The sequence below is a fragment of the Fusarium phalaenopsidis genome, assembly GCF_050370095.1.
Source record: "Fusarium phalaenopsidis strain FUZ10S chromosome Unknown contig_32286, whole genome shotgun sequence".
Taxonomy (NCBI): domain Eukaryota; kingdom Fungi; phylum Ascomycota; class Sordariomycetes; order Hypocreales; family Nectriaceae; genus Fusarium; species Fusarium phalaenopsidis.
Genome location: NW_028145413.1, coordinates 1,473,736 through 1,494,570, shown reverse-complemented (window position 1 = coordinate 1,494,570; position 20,835 = coordinate 1,473,736). Strand labels below are relative to the sequence as shown.

The 20,835-nt window shown below is 55.3% G+C and overlaps 7 protein-coding genes across 7 annotated transcripts; 3 read left to right on the top strand and 4 right to left on the bottom strand.

The window, feature by feature from the left end:
- Positions 1-261: 261 nt before the first annotated feature.
- Positions 262-1,191, top strand: LRP88_02787 (uncharacterized protein; the record flags this gene model as incomplete). The annotated part of the gene is made up of 2 exons (XM_083239426.1): positions 262-327; positions 385-1,191. The coding sequence occupies 2 exons, from the start codon at positions 262-264 to the stop codon at positions 1,189-1,191; spliced, it is 873 nt and encodes a 290-aa protein (XP_083104556.1).
- Positions 1,192-1,538: 347 nt separating this feature from the next.
- LRP88_02786 (F-box protein) lies at positions 1,539-2,144 on the bottom strand (the record flags this gene model as incomplete). Its single annotated transcript, XM_083239425.1, has 2 exons — positions 1,539-1,573; positions 1,694-2,144. The coding sequence occupies 2 exons, from the start codon at positions 2,142-2,144 to the stop codon at positions 1,539-1,541; spliced, it is 486 nt and encodes a 161-aa protein (XP_083104555.1).
- Positions 2,145-2,788: 644 nt separating this feature from the next.
- Positions 2,789-3,424, bottom strand: LRP88_02785 (HD domain-containing protein; the record flags this gene model as incomplete). The annotated part of the gene is made up of 1 exon (XM_083239424.1): positions 2,789-3,424. The coding sequence occupies one exon, from the start codon at positions 3,422-3,424 to the stop codon at positions 2,789-2,791; it is 636 nt and encodes a 211-aa protein (XP_083104554.1).
- A 2,948-nt stretch (positions 3,425-6,372) lies between these two features.
- On the top strand, positions 6,373-7,386 carry LRP88_02784 (uncharacterized protein; the record flags this gene model as incomplete). The annotated part of the gene is made up of 1 exon (XM_083239423.1): positions 6,373-7,386. One exon carries the CDS (start codon positions 6,373-6,375, stop codon positions 7,384-7,386), a length of 1,014 nt encoding a protein of 337 aa, XP_083104553.1.
- Positions 7,387-8,375: 989 nt separating this feature from the next.
- LRP88_02783 (amidohydrolase family protein) lies at positions 8,376-9,465 on the top strand (the record flags this gene model as incomplete). The annotated part of the gene is made up of 2 exons (XM_083239422.1): positions 8,376-9,024; positions 9,074-9,465. 2 exons carry the CDS (start codon positions 8,376-8,378, stop codon positions 9,463-9,465), a joined length of 1,041 nt encoding a protein of 346 aa, XP_083104552.1.
- Positions 9,466-10,044: 579 nt separating this feature from the next.
- Positions 10,045-12,153, bottom strand: LRP88_02782 (uncharacterized protein; the record flags this gene model as incomplete). The annotated part of the gene is made up of 1 exon (XM_083239421.1): positions 10,045-12,153. The coding sequence occupies one exon, from the start codon at positions 12,151-12,153 to the stop codon at positions 10,045-10,047; it is 2,109 nt and encodes a 702-aa protein (XP_083104551.1).
- Positions 12,154-13,520: 1,367 nt separating this feature from the next.
- On the bottom strand, positions 13,521-15,865 carry LRP88_02781 (transcription factor; the record flags this gene model as incomplete). Its single annotated transcript, XM_083239420.1, has 3 exons — positions 13,521-14,856; positions 14,912-15,044; positions 15,100-15,865. 3 exons carry the CDS (start codon positions 15,863-15,865, stop codon positions 13,521-13,523), a joined length of 2,235 nt encoding a protein of 744 aa, XP_083104550.1.
- Positions 15,866-20,835: the final 4,970 nt, after the last annotated feature.

Below are 20,835 nucleotides of genomic sequence, written 5' to 3'. Positions count from 1 at the left end.
CGGCCGCCATTGGCCTCTCCGAGAGTCGAGATGACAACTCTTAGCAGGCTCCGCTCTATCTCGCTTACACACCGGGTGTAATCAGGCCGCCGGCTCTTCCAAGATATAAGAAAGGCCTTGCCTGATGCCAGATACCTCTCTCATTATCTCAACACACCATCGTCTTTCGTTCAAGATTAGCTCCGTCGATCAATACATACTTCACTCGACATTATACATTCGTTAATCCTAAACACCAAACAACAAAACACATCAACCAATATGCGAACTTCGGGAATCATCGTTGTCGCCGCGGCAGCCGTTGCCAACGCTCACTACGGCGAGGAGGTCAGTCAAGATTCCAGCAGATTCCATCCTTCCATATATACTAACAAGAACATCCAGCCCGTTGTGTATCCTACACCATCGGCCAGCTCTGTGTCTACCGAAGTGATCCCCCCCAGCTACTCGACAACACACGCTGGAGGCTTCACCACCATCTACACTCATCCCGTCTACCCCAACAGCAACAGCACCACCGTCAAGCCTACTCAGTACACCACGAGCACCGTCTACACCACCAAGACTTACACCATCACCAAGTGCCCTCCCACGGTCACCGACTGCCCGATTGGTCACGTCACCACTGAGACTATTCCTGTCTATACCACCGTCTGCCCCGTCGAGACTGGAAAGCCCGTCGAGCCTAAGCCTCATGAGCCCAAGCCCAACCCCGAGCCAAAGCCAAACCCGACTGAGCCCGGAAAGCCTCATGAGCCTCTGCCCACCAACCCTGCCGAGTGCATCACCAAGACTCAGACTTATGTCTACCCTCACCCAACTCAACCCGGCCAGAGCGTGACCAAGACCATCACTTACACCATCCCCAAGGAGCCTTCTCACAATGCTACTGCCGTGAACCCTCCTCACCACACCTACAACCCACCTACCCCCACTGGCGGTGCTCCCATCCACCCCAACGGAACCAAGCCCGAGTACCCCGGATCTCATGGTGGAAAGGGTGTCAACGGTGGCAAGCCCGAAAACGATGAGGGTACCGGCAGCTCCACTCCCGATAAGGAGGCCGAGCGTCTGCCATCCGGCCCCACTTCGGAGGAGGAGAAGCCCGAGACCGTCACCTCCGGCGCCGCGATGACCACAGTCACCGGACTCCTGGCCATCGTCGGCTTTGCTGCTGCCTACCTCATCTAAACCCCGCACCCACTCAACCTTGTTGAAATTGTTTCAACGTCCTTTCAAAATTCTCACGATCCTTACATGATGCATGAAAGCATAGCATTTGGGGGTTTTTGTCATTTCATCGCACTAGCGAACGGCGTTCTTTGGAGATTCCGCTCTGGGCACCAAGATGAACTGGGCCGAGCGATGACTGGGCAATGTTTTATATGAGATGGAAAGGGTTCAGCGTCTATTTACATACACGCAAACACGACTTGAAGATATATCACTACTAATTTTATGGTTCATACTAGCGATCATTCCTTTAGACTAGACCTTGATTTTAATTTTAATTCCTCCATCAAAAGTTGCCAGATTATTTAAAACATACAAACAATTGCTCCATTTCCATTTACTGTGATCATAATTCGTCAATGCTCGCTTACAAAATCCAATCCTTGCTTATTTCTTATTCCTCATCGTCCTGCCTTGCACAGTGCATCAAAAACCCAAGCCTGTGGTGCATCCTTCTCACTCTCACTCTCATCCATGTAGCTCAGATAGAGCGCATATCGAAACAAGGCCTCCCTCAGTTCCTCCTCGGCAATATCATCCCTCCCCACGCCATTCTGCCATTCATCAATATCCAATTTGTCTCCATCGAGACCCCTCTCGACAGCCCACGAATCCCCGCGCAGGCCGGCCCACAGGGCCATGAGAAAGGCCTCGTCGATGGGCAGGTTCTTGGGGGCGCTGCAGCATGGGGACCAGATGGACGGGCGTCGTCGACGGCGTTGGGGGTCCCGGGAGATGGTAGCCAGGGTACGCTGAGCGACGTCTGGGTCGAGGAAGGATACGAGCTTCTCAAAGGTGCGCTTGGCGAGGATTGCGTTGAAGGTCCGGGAGGTAAGCCGGGCGTGCTTGACAGCGGGGGACGGCAGGTGATGGAGGATTTGGAGGAGGATCTCCGGGGGGAGGGTGTCCATTGTGGTCACTGCGGCTGCTGGTATCTTGTACTTGGGGGTGGTGTCTGAGGTGGTGGAAGCGTGATGAGGCCACCAGTTTGTGAGATGGGAAAAGATGTTTGTGTGTGTGTGTGTGTTTGAGAGGAGAGAGCAGAGTTGATGAGACAGAGAAAGGAGAAATAGGGACGCGGGCTTAGTGACCCTTTCGTCCGAGGTTTATATCTCTCCGGACTTGCAAGTATCTACGCCCCCGACGTCGTCCCAAAACCCCGGTCCGCAAAGGTTCTCACCCCCCGGGGACCATGTCAGAAGACCAACGAATGTCCGGATCCACCGCCGCCGAGTCAGGCGCAATAGGAGCAATTGGCTAAATGATCCTGGCATTTGTTTTTGCTTCTCTTTGTTTTCCTTACCCCCAACGGACGTACATGGCCGATAGAACCACCGAATGCCACTGTTTTCCTTGGATGAGTCCTCGCGGAGCTTCAAGGCCGGGAGGGCGATACCGGCTGTGACGTCGATGGGGGCTCTCGTCAGATGGTAGTAAGGGATATGATTTGATTTTTGGTTTTGTAAGCAATTGTCCTGTGACGCTTCATGCTGACCAGGATCCTTTTTACCTGATGACGTCTCGTCTACAGTCACAGCTCTAGATAGCTTCATGCTTACGCCCCCACCGGCCCGGTTGTCTCCTCCTCCCACCACTCTTTCAAGAGCCGCAGCCTCTCGGTCCTTTCCCTGGCCATCCGCCGACCCTCGTCCGTCTTCATCATACCCTCGAGAAGGAGCAGCTTCTCGTCAAAGTGGTCCATGGTGTTCTCCAGTGTACGGCCCTTGGCACCTCCAAAGGCAAACGTCCGCGCGATGCCCACGGCGCCGATGGCATCGAGCCTGTCGGCGTCCTGCACCACCGCTAGCTCCGGGTACTTCTCCACAAGAGCCCGGGTGCGCGCCGGGTCCTTGACTTCGGAGGAGTAGCTGACCCCGAGGCAGATGGCCTGGACGGTGTCGGCGAGGGTGGCCGGAGCACCGAACGAGACGAGGAGGGTCGATACCATGCGTGAAGCGTCCTCGCCGGGGCGTAGGTATTTCTTGTCACCGACATCGTGGAGCAGGGCCGCGAGGGTGACGAGTGAGCGGTCAGCCTCGGGGGTGACCGACTGGATGTGGAGAGAGAGACGGAGGACGCGCTGGATGTGGTTGAAGTCGTGTGAAGCGTCGTAGTTGGACATGTACTTCTCAACGTACGCCGTCACCTTGCCGACGAGGGCATCGTCTACCACGAAGTCTTCGGAGGCCATGGTGGATGAACAATCGGTCTGAAATGAGCGACTCTTTGGGAGAGAATCAGGAACGTGAAAGTGAGTGGCTTGGTTGAAAGATCGGATGGAAGTGAGAGAAGGAGTTGAGTTCACCTGGCTTCTTCTACTCTGCCAGACAGCGAGGTATGTTGGTGATGATAAGGGTGAAAGTTGATTCACTTGGACTAGTGAAAATTTGGACCGTCTCATCTCTCTGGATTTCTAATCAGCAGCAATTCACGGCAAGGCAGCAACACACTAAAGCGGATCAAAATAATGAGAAACCCTAGAAATGAAGCTCAAAAAGGCAGGTCGACCATGCTTGGTGTCGATCTGGTGCCGCTAGACGCGACGGGAGTTGCGCGTCGAGCTGGGCTTAGGGTTGAACGCGACGGGTACCCACGTGACCTGACGGTATCTTGGCATTTATCGCATCGACTCAAGCGAAAAAGCTTGGAACAGCCGTGACTGTCATTGTTTTTGTTGGTCCTTGGTTTGGGCCCTGCTCGAGCATGCGATGGGTCTGGAGGAAGCTGCAGTCTGACGTTGTCTGCATCGGCGACCCCATTTACTGGGCAATGATGCTGGAAGCTGATATCTCTACTGCAATGCTTGTCCAAGACCATTCAATTGGTCTTTCGAGACAATATTGACCTGACTATCGAGTCGAGAGCGTTTAGCGACGCCGACTCTTTCTCTAGCTCTGGCTGTCAAGGTTGTTCAGCTCGCACAAATGCAGTCCCCAGCACCGAGGCCATGCCCAATCAACGGCTTCGGCATGCGAGTGTTGCCAAGTTCAGGGCACATCAAGTGATGAGCATCTTCTGTGAAAAAGCTTGGGAACGATCAATCGCGGTGACGACAACTCGCAGCGTCTATTCCCACCACCATCAGGACGGTCACGCTCTGCTTCAAGTTCACACCCAAAGATCCTTTCCCGCAGCCTCTCCCGTAGGACACGAGGGGGACCCCTCATTATGGCGAACAGGCAGTGGCCGAGCACACACACACATTCTCTGAGGGAAGCGGTGGACGGTCCTCCCCTTGTGTGACTGAGCTCACATACCCGCCGGGGCTAAAACCCGTGGCATGCATGAAGCCGGATGGCAGAGGGCCGATGCTACCGATGCTAGGCCCGGAATGTGAGGCCCTCGCGGACGGGCCGCAGAGGAGGGGAGGATGGGGCGCGGCTTGCATGGACCCAGCATGTTTCCAGCATGGCCATGGGCAGCAGCAGAAGCAGCACCAGCAGAAGGAAGAGTTTCTTTCTTTTTGGTGACCTGATGAGTGTTTCCCTCAGAGTCGAGTTTTCCCCCTGCCGTTAACGATTCTCTTCTGCATAAGAGAGGATCCCTTGGCAAATCCAGGGGGCTGGTCTTAGGGATACGAGTGAGGCCACAAGCTAAGGCTCCATGGATGGGCGACCAATCCATACGGCTCACTCTCCGCTCGAGGCCGTCAACGGCACCCGTCTCGAGTTGAGTCGCAGTGTGATATATCACGGGGCAAATACGACGCAGGTTGCGCGCCGGTCCTCGTCACCATCTCGTGAGCTACATAGTTAGCGAGCGAGCGAGAGAGGGACACAGAGTAGTGCATCTGCCGCTGCGCAGCGCAGCACTGCACATACTCTCTGACTCGCCCGATTTCCTTGAGCCGGCCGCGCATGAACTCAAGGGTTGCACCACACCACATGTACGCCGGGCTAGACCTCGTGTGTGCCAATGGCGGGAAAAAGACACAAAAGCTGTCAAGAGGCAAGACATCACGGCAGATGGGTGAGCGGGCATGTAGCCTAGACCGTGCATGATCCATAAGATCCATTTCGTGTGCTATTGCAGCAGGGCATCGAGTGGTCTCGGAGCGGAAAGAGGATCACGCTGCCTGGGCGAGTCCATAGCGGAAGACCCCGTCCTACCTTGCCTTGTTTGTGGCGGTGATGGTGATTTGCAAAGCTGAATGCATATGCACTCATGGATGGTTCAAGTCATGGAAGTGCGGATGGTGGATTAGGGAGGTTGGCTGAGGCCAGACGCCATTGGCTGGGCTGCAACGTGACGAGAGGACCAGAGGCCGGCGGTGCCACAGGCCAATGGGGGCGCTTGAATAGACGCCCGCGGGTGGTCTCCGCCGAGGCCTCTTTAGCGGCCTCGAGCCTGTGATTGGTCGATTGTTTCTCACCAATGGCGCCCCGCACCCGACGGCACCCACGATGCACGCACTTCCCGCCCACTTTTTGTGCTAGCTAACCGCCGACGCTTGGGGAGGAGGAGATGTGATGGGCGAGAGATGGTGATGGGGCCGGGCACCTGCGAACTCGGTATCTCCTTGCCCCGGGGCTGTCATTGGCCGGCCAGGTAATCTCTGTGGAATTTTTCCTTGTTTTGGTCTATGTCTTGTATTTTTGCTTATGCTTATTCCTAAGGCAACTAGAGGTAGTAGGTTCGCAGAGGGAAGTCGCAATGGGATGGCCACTCTGCCAGGCCGCCTTATAAACAGGACCATCACCCTCCGCCCCCAAACCCTTCTCTTCTTTCTTCTCTTCAGCAAGTCCCATTCAACCGCAAATCCGTTTTTTGTTTATCCTCCGTTTGTTTGTTTTTCGTTACGTCCCCGTAGAGCTGGTCTCTATCTCATTCTAATCTTCAATTTGTCTCATCAAAGCCTGTCAAACCACGCCGCCCTTTGTCCCTCCTCCGGCACCTTCAACTCGCGCGTCTTCCAAAGTTGCTGGCCAGCTTAGAGACAAACCAAAGAGCCATCGTTTATGTTTTACTTGTTCGAATTATCAACTCTTTCCATAATATTCTAATAACAGAAATCACGGATTTCACTTGCTCGCCCGACAAGCGCTACCTACCAACGATTGCGTTCGCGATCAGGTACAACAATCAGCAGTATCGACCACACAAACAACATAACTGGATTTCGGTGAAAACATAGTCGTCATGTCGTCTATTCAGCTCTCGTTTTCCCTCCGGGTTTCTTCCGGTGTAAAGACGGTCCATCTCCTGGGCTCCTGGGACGGCTACGTCGGCCAGCTCCCTCTCTCCAAGGACAAGTCGTCGTCCAAGTCAGGTTCCTGGAAGGGAACCTTCCGTTTCCAGAACGCAACTCTTGAGCCCGGCCAGAGATATTGGTACTACTACATCATCGACGGCTACCACGTCGCCCACAACCCCAGCGTCGAGTCCATGGTCGAGCCCACTACCGGCCGCGAGCTCAACGTTCTTGATGTATCTCTGGACCCATCCAAGTCTTCCTCGCACCGCTCTTCCTCTTCCAAGTCGTCCTCCAAGTCATCTTCAAAGTCATCTTCAAAGTCGTCCTCGTCTTCTTCCAAGTCGTCTTCCAAGTCTTCCTCATCCAAGTCTTCGTCGCACAAGTCATCATCGTCTAGCAGCAAGAGCTCCTCTCGCCACTCGTCCAAGGACAAGGAGTCTCGTTCCCGCCACAGCTCTAGACTCTCGATTGACATTCCCAAGGGACGGCCTCTGCCGCTCTCTGACATTCAGGCGCCTAAGCCCATGTCTCCACACGCGACCAAGCACATCCTGGAGGCCGACTACTACGACAATGAAGCTCTTGAGGAACTCACTGCCCGCTTTGGCAGCACCAACATCGAGGAAGAGTACATCACGGACTTCACCGCATCGCCCATCTCCAGCGGCTCATCCCTGTCCTACCGCTCCGACAGCTCCTCGCCCAACTCGTCCCTGTCCGGCTACAGCACCCCCGGCTCCGAATGCAGCACTTGCACTTGCGAGAGATTCGGCATTACTCGCAAGGGCGAGCGTGTCAAGCTCGACTGCGGCGGAGTCCGATGCGGTGGCTATGCCAACGATGAGAGTTCCGATTGTTCCAGCGGAAGTGAGTCTGAGGATGAAGAGTACGAGTACGAGTACCAAGCCGCCTCAACCTCACCAGCCAGCTCTCGCCGCCATGGCATCGTCGGAAGATGAGCGGTTGGCTGCATGTCAAGTCCTTTGGCAAGAGGCTGAGAGAGTCCTCTGCCGTTCATTCCTTGTTTCGAGCAACCCGTGGTCGCGTCGCTGCGCCGGGTTGACTCAACCCATGTTGTTTGTGGTTTAATCAGCACAATCCTTCAACTTACGGCCCACGCCCTTGAGCGCGGACGGCACGCCAAGCTGGTCTTGGGCTGAAGCCGACCGCGCCAATGCGTGTGTCCAGCTGGGTCGATGCTACGACCCCCCATTTTCCGGTGACCATGAAGACTCCTCTCGTGGCCACGCAGGTATAATTTCATTCCCTTTTGTTTGTTGTTGGTTCCCGAGTGAGCTGGGAGGCCTGTCCTCCCGGAACCAACGTGACAAACGCTGGAGGATCTCGTCCGCCCTGAGGGTGAGATGCCAGCTCCAGCAGGCCAATGTTTGGATGTAGCCATAGATCTGGCGATTGGAGGATCTTGGCTAGCCATTTTATGAAGTATGAGGTGGATGACGGAAAGGCAGTTCATGAGCTACGATACGATTTATGAAATGACAGCTGCCTTTGGATAGATGACGATTGAATCTATTCATGAATGAAAGAGTATCCTTCGATGATTGTGAATGAGTGACGTGAACATACCAGTCCGTCCCTGCACGATAGAGTGTCGTAGACTCGGTGTTTCGGGTTAATGTTGGAACCAACAACTCGTGCGCGTCAAGAGCGTCTAACGAAACAGGGCCTGTTAGGGAAGGCGGGAATGGCGGGGTAAATTTAGACCAGACTGATGGGAGCTGTAACACGGACACGGCTGCACACCGTATCTCGATAATCTATCATAATCTGGACCTCAAGACAGCTCTTCTCCAGCAAGGATCCATTTCTTTCAATTGCCAAATATTGAAGTGCAGGGGGACTCGTTGTACTATCATTAGCGCTTCCAGATTCTTACTATACTCAAATCCAACTCCCCTCACATCCCATCTCATCCACCACCGCAACCATGGCCGACGACCAGCTCATCCTCCCCATCATCGACTCCCACATCCACCTCTATCCCTCCTCCGAGATCGATTCCCTCGCCTGGTGCACCCCAGAGAACCCCCTCAACGGCCAGCGCTCGGTCGATGAGTACCGCGAAGCCACCGCCTCGGCCCCCTCCCTGCTCGGCTTCATCTTTGTCGAGACGGACCGCAAGAATGACCTCGAATCAGGCGCCGCCGACGGCTCCGGCTGGGAAGGTCCCCTGGCCGAGGTCTCTTGGATTAAGCGTGTCGCTCTTGGTCAGCCGCGCGACGGGGAGGGCCACTCGGCCGACGATGCGAAGCTTTGCCTAGGTATCGTGCCGTGGGCACCCCTGCCGAGCGGTGTCGAGGTCATGGAGCGTTACCTCGATCGCGTCAAGGAGGAGGCAGGCGACGCGTGGCCCAAGGTGAAGGGTTTCCGATACTTGGTACAGGACAAGCCGCACGGCACCATGCTGGAGGAGAACTTTATCGAGAGCGTCAAGCTGCTCGGCCGTCGCGGGTTCGTATTTGATGTTGGTGTTGACCAGCACCGACGGGGCAAGAAGCAGCTGGAGGAGCTCGTTGAGTTTGTCGACCGAGTTCATGACGGTGTCCCAGAGGAGAAAAAGGTTACACTGGTGCTAAGTACGTTCTACCCTCTCCCACGTTGGCACTTAAACTAACATCTCGATAGACCACCTCTGCAAGCCCGACTTCACCGTCTACAACATCACCTCGGACCCGTCCTTCCACGCCTGGCGCACCGCCATGTACACCCTCAGCAAGGATCCCCAGACCTACATCAAGCTCTCGGGCGGCTTCTCCGAGATGCCCGACTCGCTCAAGAACCAGGACCCGAGCCACATCTTCGAGTCCACCCTCGGCTGGCTGGGCATCGTCCTCGCCACCTTTGGCCCCAGCCGCATCATGTTTGGCAGCGACTGGCCCGTGTGCACCGTCGGCACCGAGGATGCCTGGCCGCGCTGGCGAAGCGTCGTGGAGCGCATGTGCTGGATGGCTACGTTGGGTGATGAGGAGCGTGCCATGATCTTTGGCGGAACGGCCAAGAAGGCCTACAACCTGTGAGATGCGCTAAGAATGGGTTTGAGGTTTAAAACAAGAGTGCATGTCGAGAAACACCGTCGAAAAAGAATGAGGCTCAACGGAATGGTTGGAGTTGAAGCACGTCAAGGATTCAGCAAGGTTCATATTGGATGGTCGAGGCTCATCATGAGATGCAAAGTCACCAGATGAGAGCCCACTCATAGAATCAATGAATATATACCCCATCAATATTACTCGGTTTTCATGCTTTGCCAGTCCAGCCAGCTATCTACACATCCATCCTACTCAACCAACATCATCAACATGAGAGAGATACCAAATCAATTGATTCAACAATTACCAATCATTCATATTAACATGCCAGCCAGCCTACTACTCCAAGCGCCCATCAGCTATAACAAGCAAACCGACAGGGTCGTTATGCCGTCACGCCTTGCCTCCCAGGAGATCGAGTCTCTCTCAGAAGCATGTTCATATATGCCTTGCAGAAAAAAGACAAAAACTCCCCGTCATACAGTTTGTGTCATAAGTTTCAACTCTCTTTCGTCCACCGTCAACATTTTTGATGATTCGTCATTCTTCACTTGTCTTCCTCCTCCCTTACTCAGCTCCGCGTCCTCGGTAGCTGCCCATCTTCTCAATGGAGCTCATGATACCGCTACGGCCAACACCACCTGGACGGGGAAGACCGCCTGCGCTCTTGGTTCGCTCGTGAGGCGCTCGGAGTCCTGATCCAGGGGCTCGGAGCCCAGAAGCGCGGTTGACGCTGCTTCTAAAGTGGTCGGCACTCCGCTTGGGCGTCTTGGCCTCGGGCTGACGGTCGTGCTGTCTCTCGTGAGGCTGGTGGGGGAGATGCGGTGTCTGCTGCGGTTGAGCTTGGGGCTGAGGCTTGGGTGTCTGTCCAACAAAGCTCTGCATGCTCATCATCTCCTCGGCCAGCTGAACCAGCTCACCCTTCTCAACACGCTCCTGCTCCAGCATGCCTCGGAGCTGCTCGTTATCCTTCTGCACCGTCTGGACCACCGCCTCGAGGCGTTGGACATCTGCGTTGAGCTCCTTGATGGTTGCGCTGTCACGCACAGCTTGAGCCTTGCGTTCCTCGGCCTCGGCACTGTCAGGCTCAACCTTGGTCATGGTGGCATCCCGACCCATGCGGAGACGCTCGTTCTCCTCGCTAAGCTCTTCAATGGTGCTCTCGAGCTCACGGACTCGCTTCTCCCATCGATTCTCGTACGACTTCTTCAGAGCAGTCACCTTGGACTCGTGCTTGCTCTTATAGAGGGCATGCAGTTCACGAGCTACACGCTCGACAGCGAGCTCAACTTCGTGGTTGGATGAGCTCGGGCTCTTAGGCTTCTCGGGTGACGACTTTTCCATATCCTTCCCAGCACGCATACCCGCCATCTTGCTCTCAGCTTCCTGATGCATAATCTCTGCAGCCTCGCGTCGCTTTTCGCTCTCCTCCAACTTTTGTTCCAACTCTTCTCGTTCTCTCTGGCTGAGGACAATCTCCTCCTTGACCTTTCGCAGCACATTCTCCATCTCACGTCCACGGTTCTCCCAGCCTTCCTTCTCAACAGCGAGTTGCTCCTTGAGACCGCGTTCCTCACGGAGCTGCTCCAGAGATTCTCCAACACGCTTCTCGGCATCGCCAACTGCAGCCTTGAGTGACTGCACCTCAGCCTCCTTTCCGCTGAGAGAAGCCTTGAGGGAGCTAATCTCGGACAAGAAGTTCGACTTGAGGGACTCGAGCTCTCTAGGGGTAACGCTAGGGACACTGCGAGGGGTTGGCATCGGGGGGATATCAAAGTCGATGAGGTTGGCGAATTGGCGAGCAGGGGTGGCTGCGACGTTAGGGGCCGTTCGGGACGGCGATAGGCCGCCCTTAGAGGGGGTCTTTTGAGGGAATCGCATTGACTCGGTAAAGTCGAGCAGGTTGGTAGTATTTCCAGAGTCTTGCATAGACATTGGTTGTGGTGTCCGGGATGGTGAAGGTTCGGCCCTGGTGCTAGCTCGAGGAGTAAGGCCACCAGCATTGGAGAACTTGGTCGAGGTTGGAGTTCGGCCCAGCTTTGCAAACATTGTCAAGTCTGGCACGGCTGAGAAGGTGCTGAATGTGCTGATCATGGTATCATCTGGGCCCATGGACTCGTCCACGTCCATCTGTCCAGGGGGGATAATGTTTACAGTGCCCACGGTAGTATCCATCTCGTCGTTGTCGTCCTCCAGCACGCTTTGTTCATCCTCAAAGATTTCAATGGCGCGCTTCAAGCCTTCGTTCTGCCGCACGGCGTCCTCCAGGCTCATTGTTCTCTCGTGGGTCGAACGCGGCGAGTCTATCGGGTTGCTGACCTTAACAGGAAACCGCTTCTCAGGGGACACCTTTCGAGGACTGCGGGCGCTTGGAGGCAGTCTCTCGGCTTTTCTAGACTCTCTAGCCTCTCGCTGATCGACTAGGATCTTGAGTGGTGAGAGGGTTGCCCCAGAGAGGACACGCGAGTGTCGTGACTTGGAGGATGAGGGAGGGACGTTCTCTTGGTCGTTCAAGATAGCGTCGTTGGCTGCAAAGGGCGAAACGCCTCGCGAAGGGGTGTCGTTATCTGAAGACACAGAGACGGCTCGCACTTCGTAACTGTCGTACCGTCTGGCGGTAGCTGGTGTTTGGATGTTGAGTGTCGAGTCCTGAGCTGGCGATAGAGGCGTTTCCATTGTGATGCACGCTGAAAGCAAAAGCAAAATTCATTCAAGAAGAGGTGAGCGCCAGTGGAAGAAGGAGAGAAACCTGCTGGCTTCTTGTTGCTTGTGCTTGTATTGTTCGAGAAAATGGAGCTCAATCGTGTCTTGGGGGGCTAAGACCAAAGCGAAGTTGTTTACTGGTTGACCTGGCAACAGAGTTGCGGTCTACCACGTGACAAGTCGGCTGACCACAATCTCGACCTCCCCTCCATCAGGTACCGTTCGAGTGATGGTGCATGTCACGATAACACAAGCCCACGGGAGGCTTACACTCGCAGGTCGGCGTCTTGGAGATGCTTTCGGTGGCGTGCCATCCTGCAGGTGAAACAACCCATCCCATCTCGCAGGTCGGAAAGTGCATCTGTACCACGGACGGACGGACAGCCTTTGACGACGGTTAGCGTCCAACATCTTCACATATACCTTCATGACATGCCATGCTCGCATCACCATCGGAACTCCCGAGGCGCCTCTTTCATCAATCACGAGCCATTCATTCATTGCATGCATTAAGGAACCCAAACGTCTTGTTAATTGATGCTTTCAAAAGTCAATTCTTCTGATCCAACTCTCTAATTGTATCAATTCTGTGGTAAATAAAATCAAAACAGCTTTTATTGTCCTTCATAATTCGTTACCTAGTAAATCGACATTCCAGGAAGAAGAAAAACACAGACCGTCTTTGGCGCTATCAATCAGCATCAAAAGAGTCAAGAAGTGAAGAAAGGTTGTGTAAAGTCATAAAGTCGTAAAAAAGTGTCCCCAGCCTCCTCTCCAGGCCCAGACGCCAACCCACAGGGTTGGTCTTGCAAGGGCCGTGAAGAGACATGATGGGACCGCCCCGAACTCATCGTTCCCGCCTGAGGATCATTACAGGCAGTGCTGTCTCATCCCGTACACTCGTGTCGTCTCCCGGACTAGTCCGTAGAAAGGGAAAAGTTGGTTTGGTTGCAGTGGCTCTCAAGGAAAATTAAGACCTCCATGCAAAACGTGACTCATCAGCCATGTACATCCGTGACAGAGCATCTTAAGGTAAACAGAGAATCGGAAGTCGTATCGTGAACTCGTCAGCGTCATCTTCGGTCCAAAGCGTTTGCCGTTGAGTTTTTTGCGAGAATGCCAGGAAAAAAGAAAAGAGAACAATGCAGAAAAGATGATAAAGAAATAAGGATGAAGGAAGGAATGAATCGTTGCGCCATGTAAACAACCAAAATGGCGCACTTCGATTATCCATTTGGGGCATGCGGAGCGGACGTTCGCTCTCTTCGGCTCCAATGCAGCCACTCCCCCATAGCCATCGTTGAGCAATATCGATTCCACTGTGCATCTTGACAGTGTTACTATTGCCGCCGCGGGGCACCAACGGCCGACGCCGGTCGCGTCATGGCGTCATAAGCAGGCGCAGGAACTGTTGTCTCCATCATCGTCTTGCGTCGCTTAAGATCGAGGCTGCCCATCGAGTTTGGTCCATTACCGCCAGATCTAGACAGATCGTCGTCGTCGTCACGGCCTCGCTTGAGCACGCCAGCAGCTCCGTTCATGACAGGAGGCTGGGCATAGCCATTAGGAAGCCCAGACATGTCAGCAGCCGGGGCATAAACGTCGTTGCCGGGAGCACCGTTGGGGGCACCCCGATCATTACCACCAATGACATTGTAAAGGCTGCTTGACGTCTGCTGGACACGGGGAGGAGTGTTGTATCCAGCGTGCTGGTTGTAGTAGGATTGAGCGGGGGCAGTCGTCCTGGGAGTCGCTCGTCCAGATGGGGGAGGAAGGCTGGGGGAACCCGACATCTCTGTTGAGAGGTTGGCATCATTTGTCAAGGCTCCTACACTGGGGGCGGTATAGTTGTAGTTGTTGCGGCTACCGTCGTAAGCGCCGCTGTCATGGGTGTACTCGGCATCATGCTCGTGGTCTCCCTCATCCTCATTGGTGTGCTGCTGGGGTGGCTGGTCCGACTGGAGCATTCCGTTCGGTGGCTTCGTGTCCTGCTGCTCTGCAGAAGGTTCAGAAGCTGAAGGCCTGCTCGCAGGTGGCGCCATATCATTCTTGGGGTAAGTGCTGGTCTGTCCGTAAATGCGGTCCTGGGGGTTTCCTGCCGAAGCCTGGTAAGGAGACTGGTGCGACTGCGGGTTATACATGGGGCGAGTGCCATCGTAGGTCTGGTTGCCAGAAGCGTAGTTCTGCATGCTCTGCAGCGAGTTGCCGGGAGGGGTGGTAGCTGGAGTATTGGGCATTGAGCGTGTGTTGTTAAGACCCGTCTCAATGGTCATTGGGTTGGTACCTTGAGCCCCATTCATTCCCGGACCTTGCCAGTTGAAGCTGTCCGAGGCTCCCATGTTCCCCATGACGCTGGATGCGCTCGTCGGTGGGGTGGGGAATGTGTGAGCCCGATCGAGGGACGGTCGACCCATGCTGTGAGAAGGCAGCTGAGTCTGAGGTCCTGGAAGGGGCATTGGTTGATGATGGTTGATCGAAGGCAGGCCGGGGTGGCCCGGGTTTCGCATGCCGTTGGCCTCTTGTTTCCGCCTCTCCGCAGCCGCCATGACCTGCGTGGTCCTACTCTGGTTCGCAGGGTGGTACAGGAGGGCACCAATGTTATGAACGAATAACGGGTAGAGCAGCTCTGTGATCTTCTCCTTGTTGGCAAAGTCCAGGGCACGGTCGTAAGGAATCCTATCGGTGTTAGTAGATGAACCAATGTCTCATGCATTGAGGGAAAATGACATACCAGACACCCTTCAAGTGCATTGGCCCGATTTTGACGACGTGTCGAACCTTTTCACTCTTCAAAATGCCGTCTCGTCGACCTCGGGTCATGCCAGCCACATTCAGAAGCTTCGTGCCGTTGATCATATGATTGTCTGTGGCCTCTGAGTTAGCTCGCCAATGCATTTAACGCAACACGAGAGCTCTCACCTTCTCTCCGGGCGACGCAAATGCCCCTAGCCTCGACCTGGAAGCACAGGCTACCCTCATCTTCCCAAAGCGTGGCAGTGACACGAGGCTTCATTCCAGGTGGGGGTTGTTGGCCTGTCGTATCAAACCCTGTGTACTGGTTCTGCATAGGATTCTGGTTTCCAGCTCCCGGCAGAGGTAGCACGTTCTGGGGTGCCATTGGGTTTGATACTGTGGGCTGGGCAGGCGGGGGTGAGGTCAATCCGTTAGCAGCATAAGGATAGTGGCTGTATGAGGGAGTTGAGTATGCAGCAGCGTGGCCGGGCGGCAGCAACGGCGGTTGTTGTTGCGTATAGTGGCTCATGGCACCAGAAGTCACGGTCTGAGGCGCAGGCGCCTGACCTCCAGACATATGCTGAGAGTAGTACATTTCAGGTGCACCTTGCCCGTTCATCGCGTCGTAGCTAGGGATTGTGGTTGAAGGACCTGTAATGGCGTTGATGGGCAGAGTTGGGGACGGAGTCTTGGGACCGTGGGAAGAGGCGACCGAAGTGTAGGAGGACTGCGAACCCGAGTGGGAACCGATCGAGGAGCCGATCGAAGAGGCAATGGAGCTGACCCGAGGCGACGAAGTACCCGAGTAGGCCTGACCCGGCGGTGGAAGCGGGAGCGATGGCAATCTATCGCCGCTCATATAGGCAGGACGATGCTGGGTGGTTTGGAGGTTGTAATAGGGCACGTCGGACGAACCCCGGGCCTTGCCTTCTGAGTTGGACTGCGAATCCAGTTTTCCGGTGTTCCCTTGGTTCAGGACGGAGGGCGGATGTGAGCCGACCTCTAGGAAAGGTCTGTATCGTGTATAGATATGCTGCGCGGGTCAAGTATGTTGCGCGGAGCAAGACAACAGCGGCGGAGGTGGTGCAGAGTAGAGAGTCGTAGTCGAAGCAAGAGAATCCAGAAGCGAGGAAGAAGAGGAGCACGGGCGCTGCGGTACTTAGTTACTTTTCTTCCGCGAGCCTCAAAAAGAAAAAAGGTGGAAGGCAAGGAAAGAAAAAAAAAATGAGGAGGTCGGTGGAGTCGTGAAGACGAAAGGAAAGAGGACGAAGGAGAGCACCCTCCTCTGGGGAAGGTTTTCTTTTTGGCGGCGGTGGTGCTGGTGGTCTTGGTGGTGAGAGGAGCAAGAGGAGGAGAAGAGGCAGGCCTGGTACGTACCTCTCAGTCCCAGTCCCCGTCCGGGCCTCTCCCCTCAGAGGTGAGGTCGGTAGGTAGGTACTGTACCGCAGGTACAGTAGGTACAGTACGTGCCCACGGGAGGAGTGAGATGGAAAGTCGACGGGTCCCGCAATTGAAGTCGCAGGGAACGACTGGGTAGACCAGGGTGAGGCTAGCCTGGACAGGGTCGGGATGGGGGAGTGGGGGAGTATGGGAGGAGGGCGTGCGTGGGCACTGTGAAGGTGGATGTGGACGTGGATGTGGATGGGGACGAGGACGTGGCAGCTGGCGGGAGGGGTGATGAGAGAATGCCTGCCCGCCTCTCAGTTTGAAGAGCGAGTGAGTGATGCAAGTGCCAGTACCTGGGTTGGGTTGACTTGTCTTCTGTTCTGTAGACGAGAATGTGAGCGAGTGGTTCACTTGAGGAACAAGAGGCCGAGGCCATGCTCGACCAGGGGGGAAAGAGACTGCCTTTTGTAATGCATAGAGGTTGTTTTTTGAGTTCGTTGCTGAAGAGTCATTAACGGTGTATATGGCCATGTTCTTTGGTGGGAGAAGTTGGTCATATGCCACGACCACCGAAGCTGCCCCGAGTCTTTCTCTTGCCATTCCCCTTGATATGATGCCGATGATGATTTCGGTGGCTATCTGTCTATGCGCCCCGTTGACAAGCCCCGGCGCTCGACTGCAGAAGTCGACGGGGACCAGATCTCGTTACTGCTGGCCTGCATCCACCTATGCCTCTCTACCTGCGCAGTACGTCTGGGGCAGACCAGGCAGGCATCTCAGTTTCTGGAAGTTTGATAAACGCGAAACTCTGAAATCTTCCGATAGACGCTGACTGATGACCGCCACAAGTTCAATTGGCTTTTGAGCAACGCCGAGATTTCATCTGTTACGTTTGTTTTTCTCCCCTCGAGTTGAATTTTGTTGTGTCGTCGGACGTCTTTTGTGGGCTCCGCGGTCAACGCTGGCTATTACGCCGGAGGCGTGCCAGAGAGAGGGAACCCTCAGAAGGCGGCCCGTACTGTGCTTGGCGGAGATCAAGAATACTGTTCGGAGGCTGGATCTCGCCTTGCCATCCGCTGATATCCTTCTCTCAGATGGAGTCGAGCGTGATCCGAATGCTTCCAATGTTTCTTCTGCATCTCTTCCCCAGGCATCAAAAGGAAACACTCCACAGTCGGGCGCGCACTGGTCGCTCTCCTGTCAACGCACAACAGAGCCAGGGACCGCTCAGCTCGCAGCCAGCAGCACGCAAACTCGGTGGATGATTTGGGGCGCTGAGAGTCCTGAGAGAGAGAGAGGCCCTGGGGCCAGCCAAAGAGCGTCCGGAGCAGCAAAGGTGGGTGGTGCGAGGGGCGTGTCGACAGGGGCTCTGAGAAGGGGTGGGCCGAGCAGCGTCGTACCAGGTGGGGAGGGGCCAAGTGTGTTGAGCGGAGGAGGAGGTTGATCATGGGGGTCGGGTCTTTGATGTTGACGCTGGGCGGTTGCTGAAGGCGGGCCCGCGGTCCAAGAAAAACCTGAGACACCAACAAACTTGATCAGTTTTCTCGCTGGGCGATGAAAGAGGCTCAAGGGATGAGGGTCGATTTAGAGTTGCCCAGCCTTAGGGAGGCCTTAGGGTCTCCTCATCATAATTTTTATAAAAATTTTAGACGTATTTTATCCGAACATCTCACACGTACAAACAAACGACAGCGAGATCTGAGCGCCTGCCGGTATCTCGAGATTTTCTTCCACTTGGACCGTGTGGCCGGGCGTGGCCTGGGGCCTGCGGTAGGGGACTGGGGTACCCCCTGGATAGAGGGATCGGTCACCTCCAAGAGGCCCGGAGGACCCAATGGCTACAGGGGCCACGGGGGCCGCCAGGGCTGGGCTACAGCGTCCAGTGCAGCTGCGGATCCCGGGGGGCAGACGGGAGCGATGCTTGGTGGCATCGCCCCCTGGCAGCTCCGCTCACTCGCGCCAGCACCGCAACACGCCCACTGGACGGCATCCGCTCGATGCGACAGGAAAAAACCCGCGCACACGAAATCAAGATCAATATCATCCAGAAGGACAAAGGGTCATATCATCAACGCTTGGACGAGGGGCGCTGGGGAATGTAAGATCTCCGTAATGCTACTCTGAGCTTTGCGCCTCTATCACAAGGTATGGCGTTTATCGCGGTTGAAGCGGAGCTGTAGAGGGCGCTGGAAATAACTACGCCATCTGCCATGCTCAGATCTGTTCGACATGTACATGTCTTTTCTGTCAACCTCTCATCCATGGATCCTAGGTGGGCTCGCCGGGGCTGGAGCTGGGGCATGAGGTTGGGCGCTTGGTGCAGGCCGTTTCTTCTTTTTTTTTTGCTTTTTCCCATTCTTTTCGACATGGCCTCGGTCTTGGGCGCTTTGTTGCTCACTCATTTTGATGCTCTGGCCGGCGTCTCGCGGCTGCGCTCACTGCTGGACTGGGCTGGGCTGCGCTACGAGCCCTGGTTGCTTTTGTGTCGCGTCATCCTGTTGTGGGTTTTGAGTGGGCTTGCTCTTGGGTGGTGGTTATCTTGTTGTTGTGTTATTGCTCCTCCTGTGGTCGTGTCGTGTTGGTGTCGTGTCGTGTGCTATGTGTTGCGCTGTCGTGTTGTGCTGTGTTGTGTTGTGTGTGCTCTTGTTGCCTTGACGCTATTCGCCCGTCCAGTTCTCCTGCTCGCCTTCTCTCGCGCTCTCCTTCCTTCTAGCTCCTAGTTGCGGCACAGCACTGTGCTAGCTCATGGTTCTTGTACCGGGTACCATCCATGGATGGATGGATCGAGTTGAAACCAGGATCGAGTTGAGCTCCGTGGAGTGTTTCCGAGATCCATCTCTGCCAATGGCAATTGGCCCGACAAGGAGCAACAAGAGAGTCAAGCTAGACGGGCAACAGAGTTTCGCGCTTCCAGGTCTCTGGGCTTCTGGCTCGCGTCTCTCTCGCTCTTAGTAACTCCTCTGTCTACCGCCCATTTGCTCGCCCGTGCATTCTCAACGGCGCGCCAACCCAGGACGGGGACCGTTAGGTTGGGTTACCTCTGTTGCGTCAAGTGCCGGAAGAGCTTGCCTGGTTACACCACCATTTTCATGTGCAACTACCGACACTTCGTATCGAGCAGGTTGAGAAACCAAACGGAACAAGAAGGCCTGCCTGTCTGTCTGCCCGCCTGCTTCGAGATAGTGCGGAGAATCCATCAACCGACTACACATGCAGACTAGGAGCGGAGAGGCTGTGCTCGTCTACTAACTTCTGACTACGGATGTGCTTGCGCAGGAACGGCCGTCAACAAAGAGACATTCAACAGAGGTGACCGTTGTGCGCTCCGAGTTCCTCACAGGGCTCAATGGGTTCCCACTGTGATAGCTAGCCTCCCCTTGTCTCGTGCCCGTCACCGCCAGCCTCCTCCGAGTCTGGAGCCTGGATGACGGGACTGAGCGAAATATGACCACATCCCGGTCGTTGGATCTCGGGCGCAATCGCGCGAGCCGGCGCCCGCTGGTGCGGAGGAGGTCCATGGCCCGTGGACCGTGATTTCATGGGTCGTCGCCCTCCGAAGTGGCCGGATTCCCCCTCCAGGACTGGGATCCAGCCTTGGGACAAGCAAGCAGATGCCACACGCCGCCGCTGGCGCTGGCGCTGGCCAAGCTGTCTCTGTGCGAGGTTTGCTGGCGGGCCAGCCCAGCCACGAAGTCGATGTGTTGAGCCAGACAAAGAAACACAAGGACCCGGGGCGGGCTAGCTAGGACACAGTGCCAACGCGGCACCACGCCAGCAGCTAGGTCATGACAAGACTGATGACTGTCGTCTACGGTATTTCCGACCCATGGCCGCTTGCCCTCGGGTCTTGGGGTTGCGCTGTGGCGGTCTCAATGAGCCACTTGCCAGGAATCATGTCTCACATCCTTCCGCCGTCCTCAGTTTGTCTCTCTCTGCCATTGTTGCCTCTCCCTTGAGAAGGACTCGGCGGGCTGACGGGAGTGGAGGAGAAAGATCGTCGATGCTTAGACAGCCCCAATCTCGTTCGGACCCAGATTTCTTTTCTCTCTTTCCGCTTTGTTGAGTCCATCCCAGTCAGTCGCCGTCAGTCGCCGGCTGCTTCAGCTTCCATGAGAGTTTCGATGGACTTGATCCAAGGAGCCCACTCAGTTGCCAAAACTCGGGAACCGGTCAGCCACCCGGGCGTCCAAGACATGTGAAGCCTCTGTACTCGGTACATTGTACAAACGCGCAGGGGACGTTCATGTTTGCTTCCCTAGCCCTCACACCTATCATGCTGATGATTTTGGTGCCACCGCTTGGCCGCCTCCCACGTCAATTGCCCTTGCACATTGCTTCTCCGGGCCGGGCTGCGCGGAATTGACTTTTTTCCTTTTTCTTTTTCCCTTGTTTGACCTGACCGACTTTTTTGCGATCCGTGTACTAGATGAAATCGACATGAGATGATATTAAAGATGAGAACGTGTCTTGATTGTCACTGGGTCCCGGATGCAATGTCGACACGCGAAAGCAACGCAAGGGTCTTTCTTCTCGGAA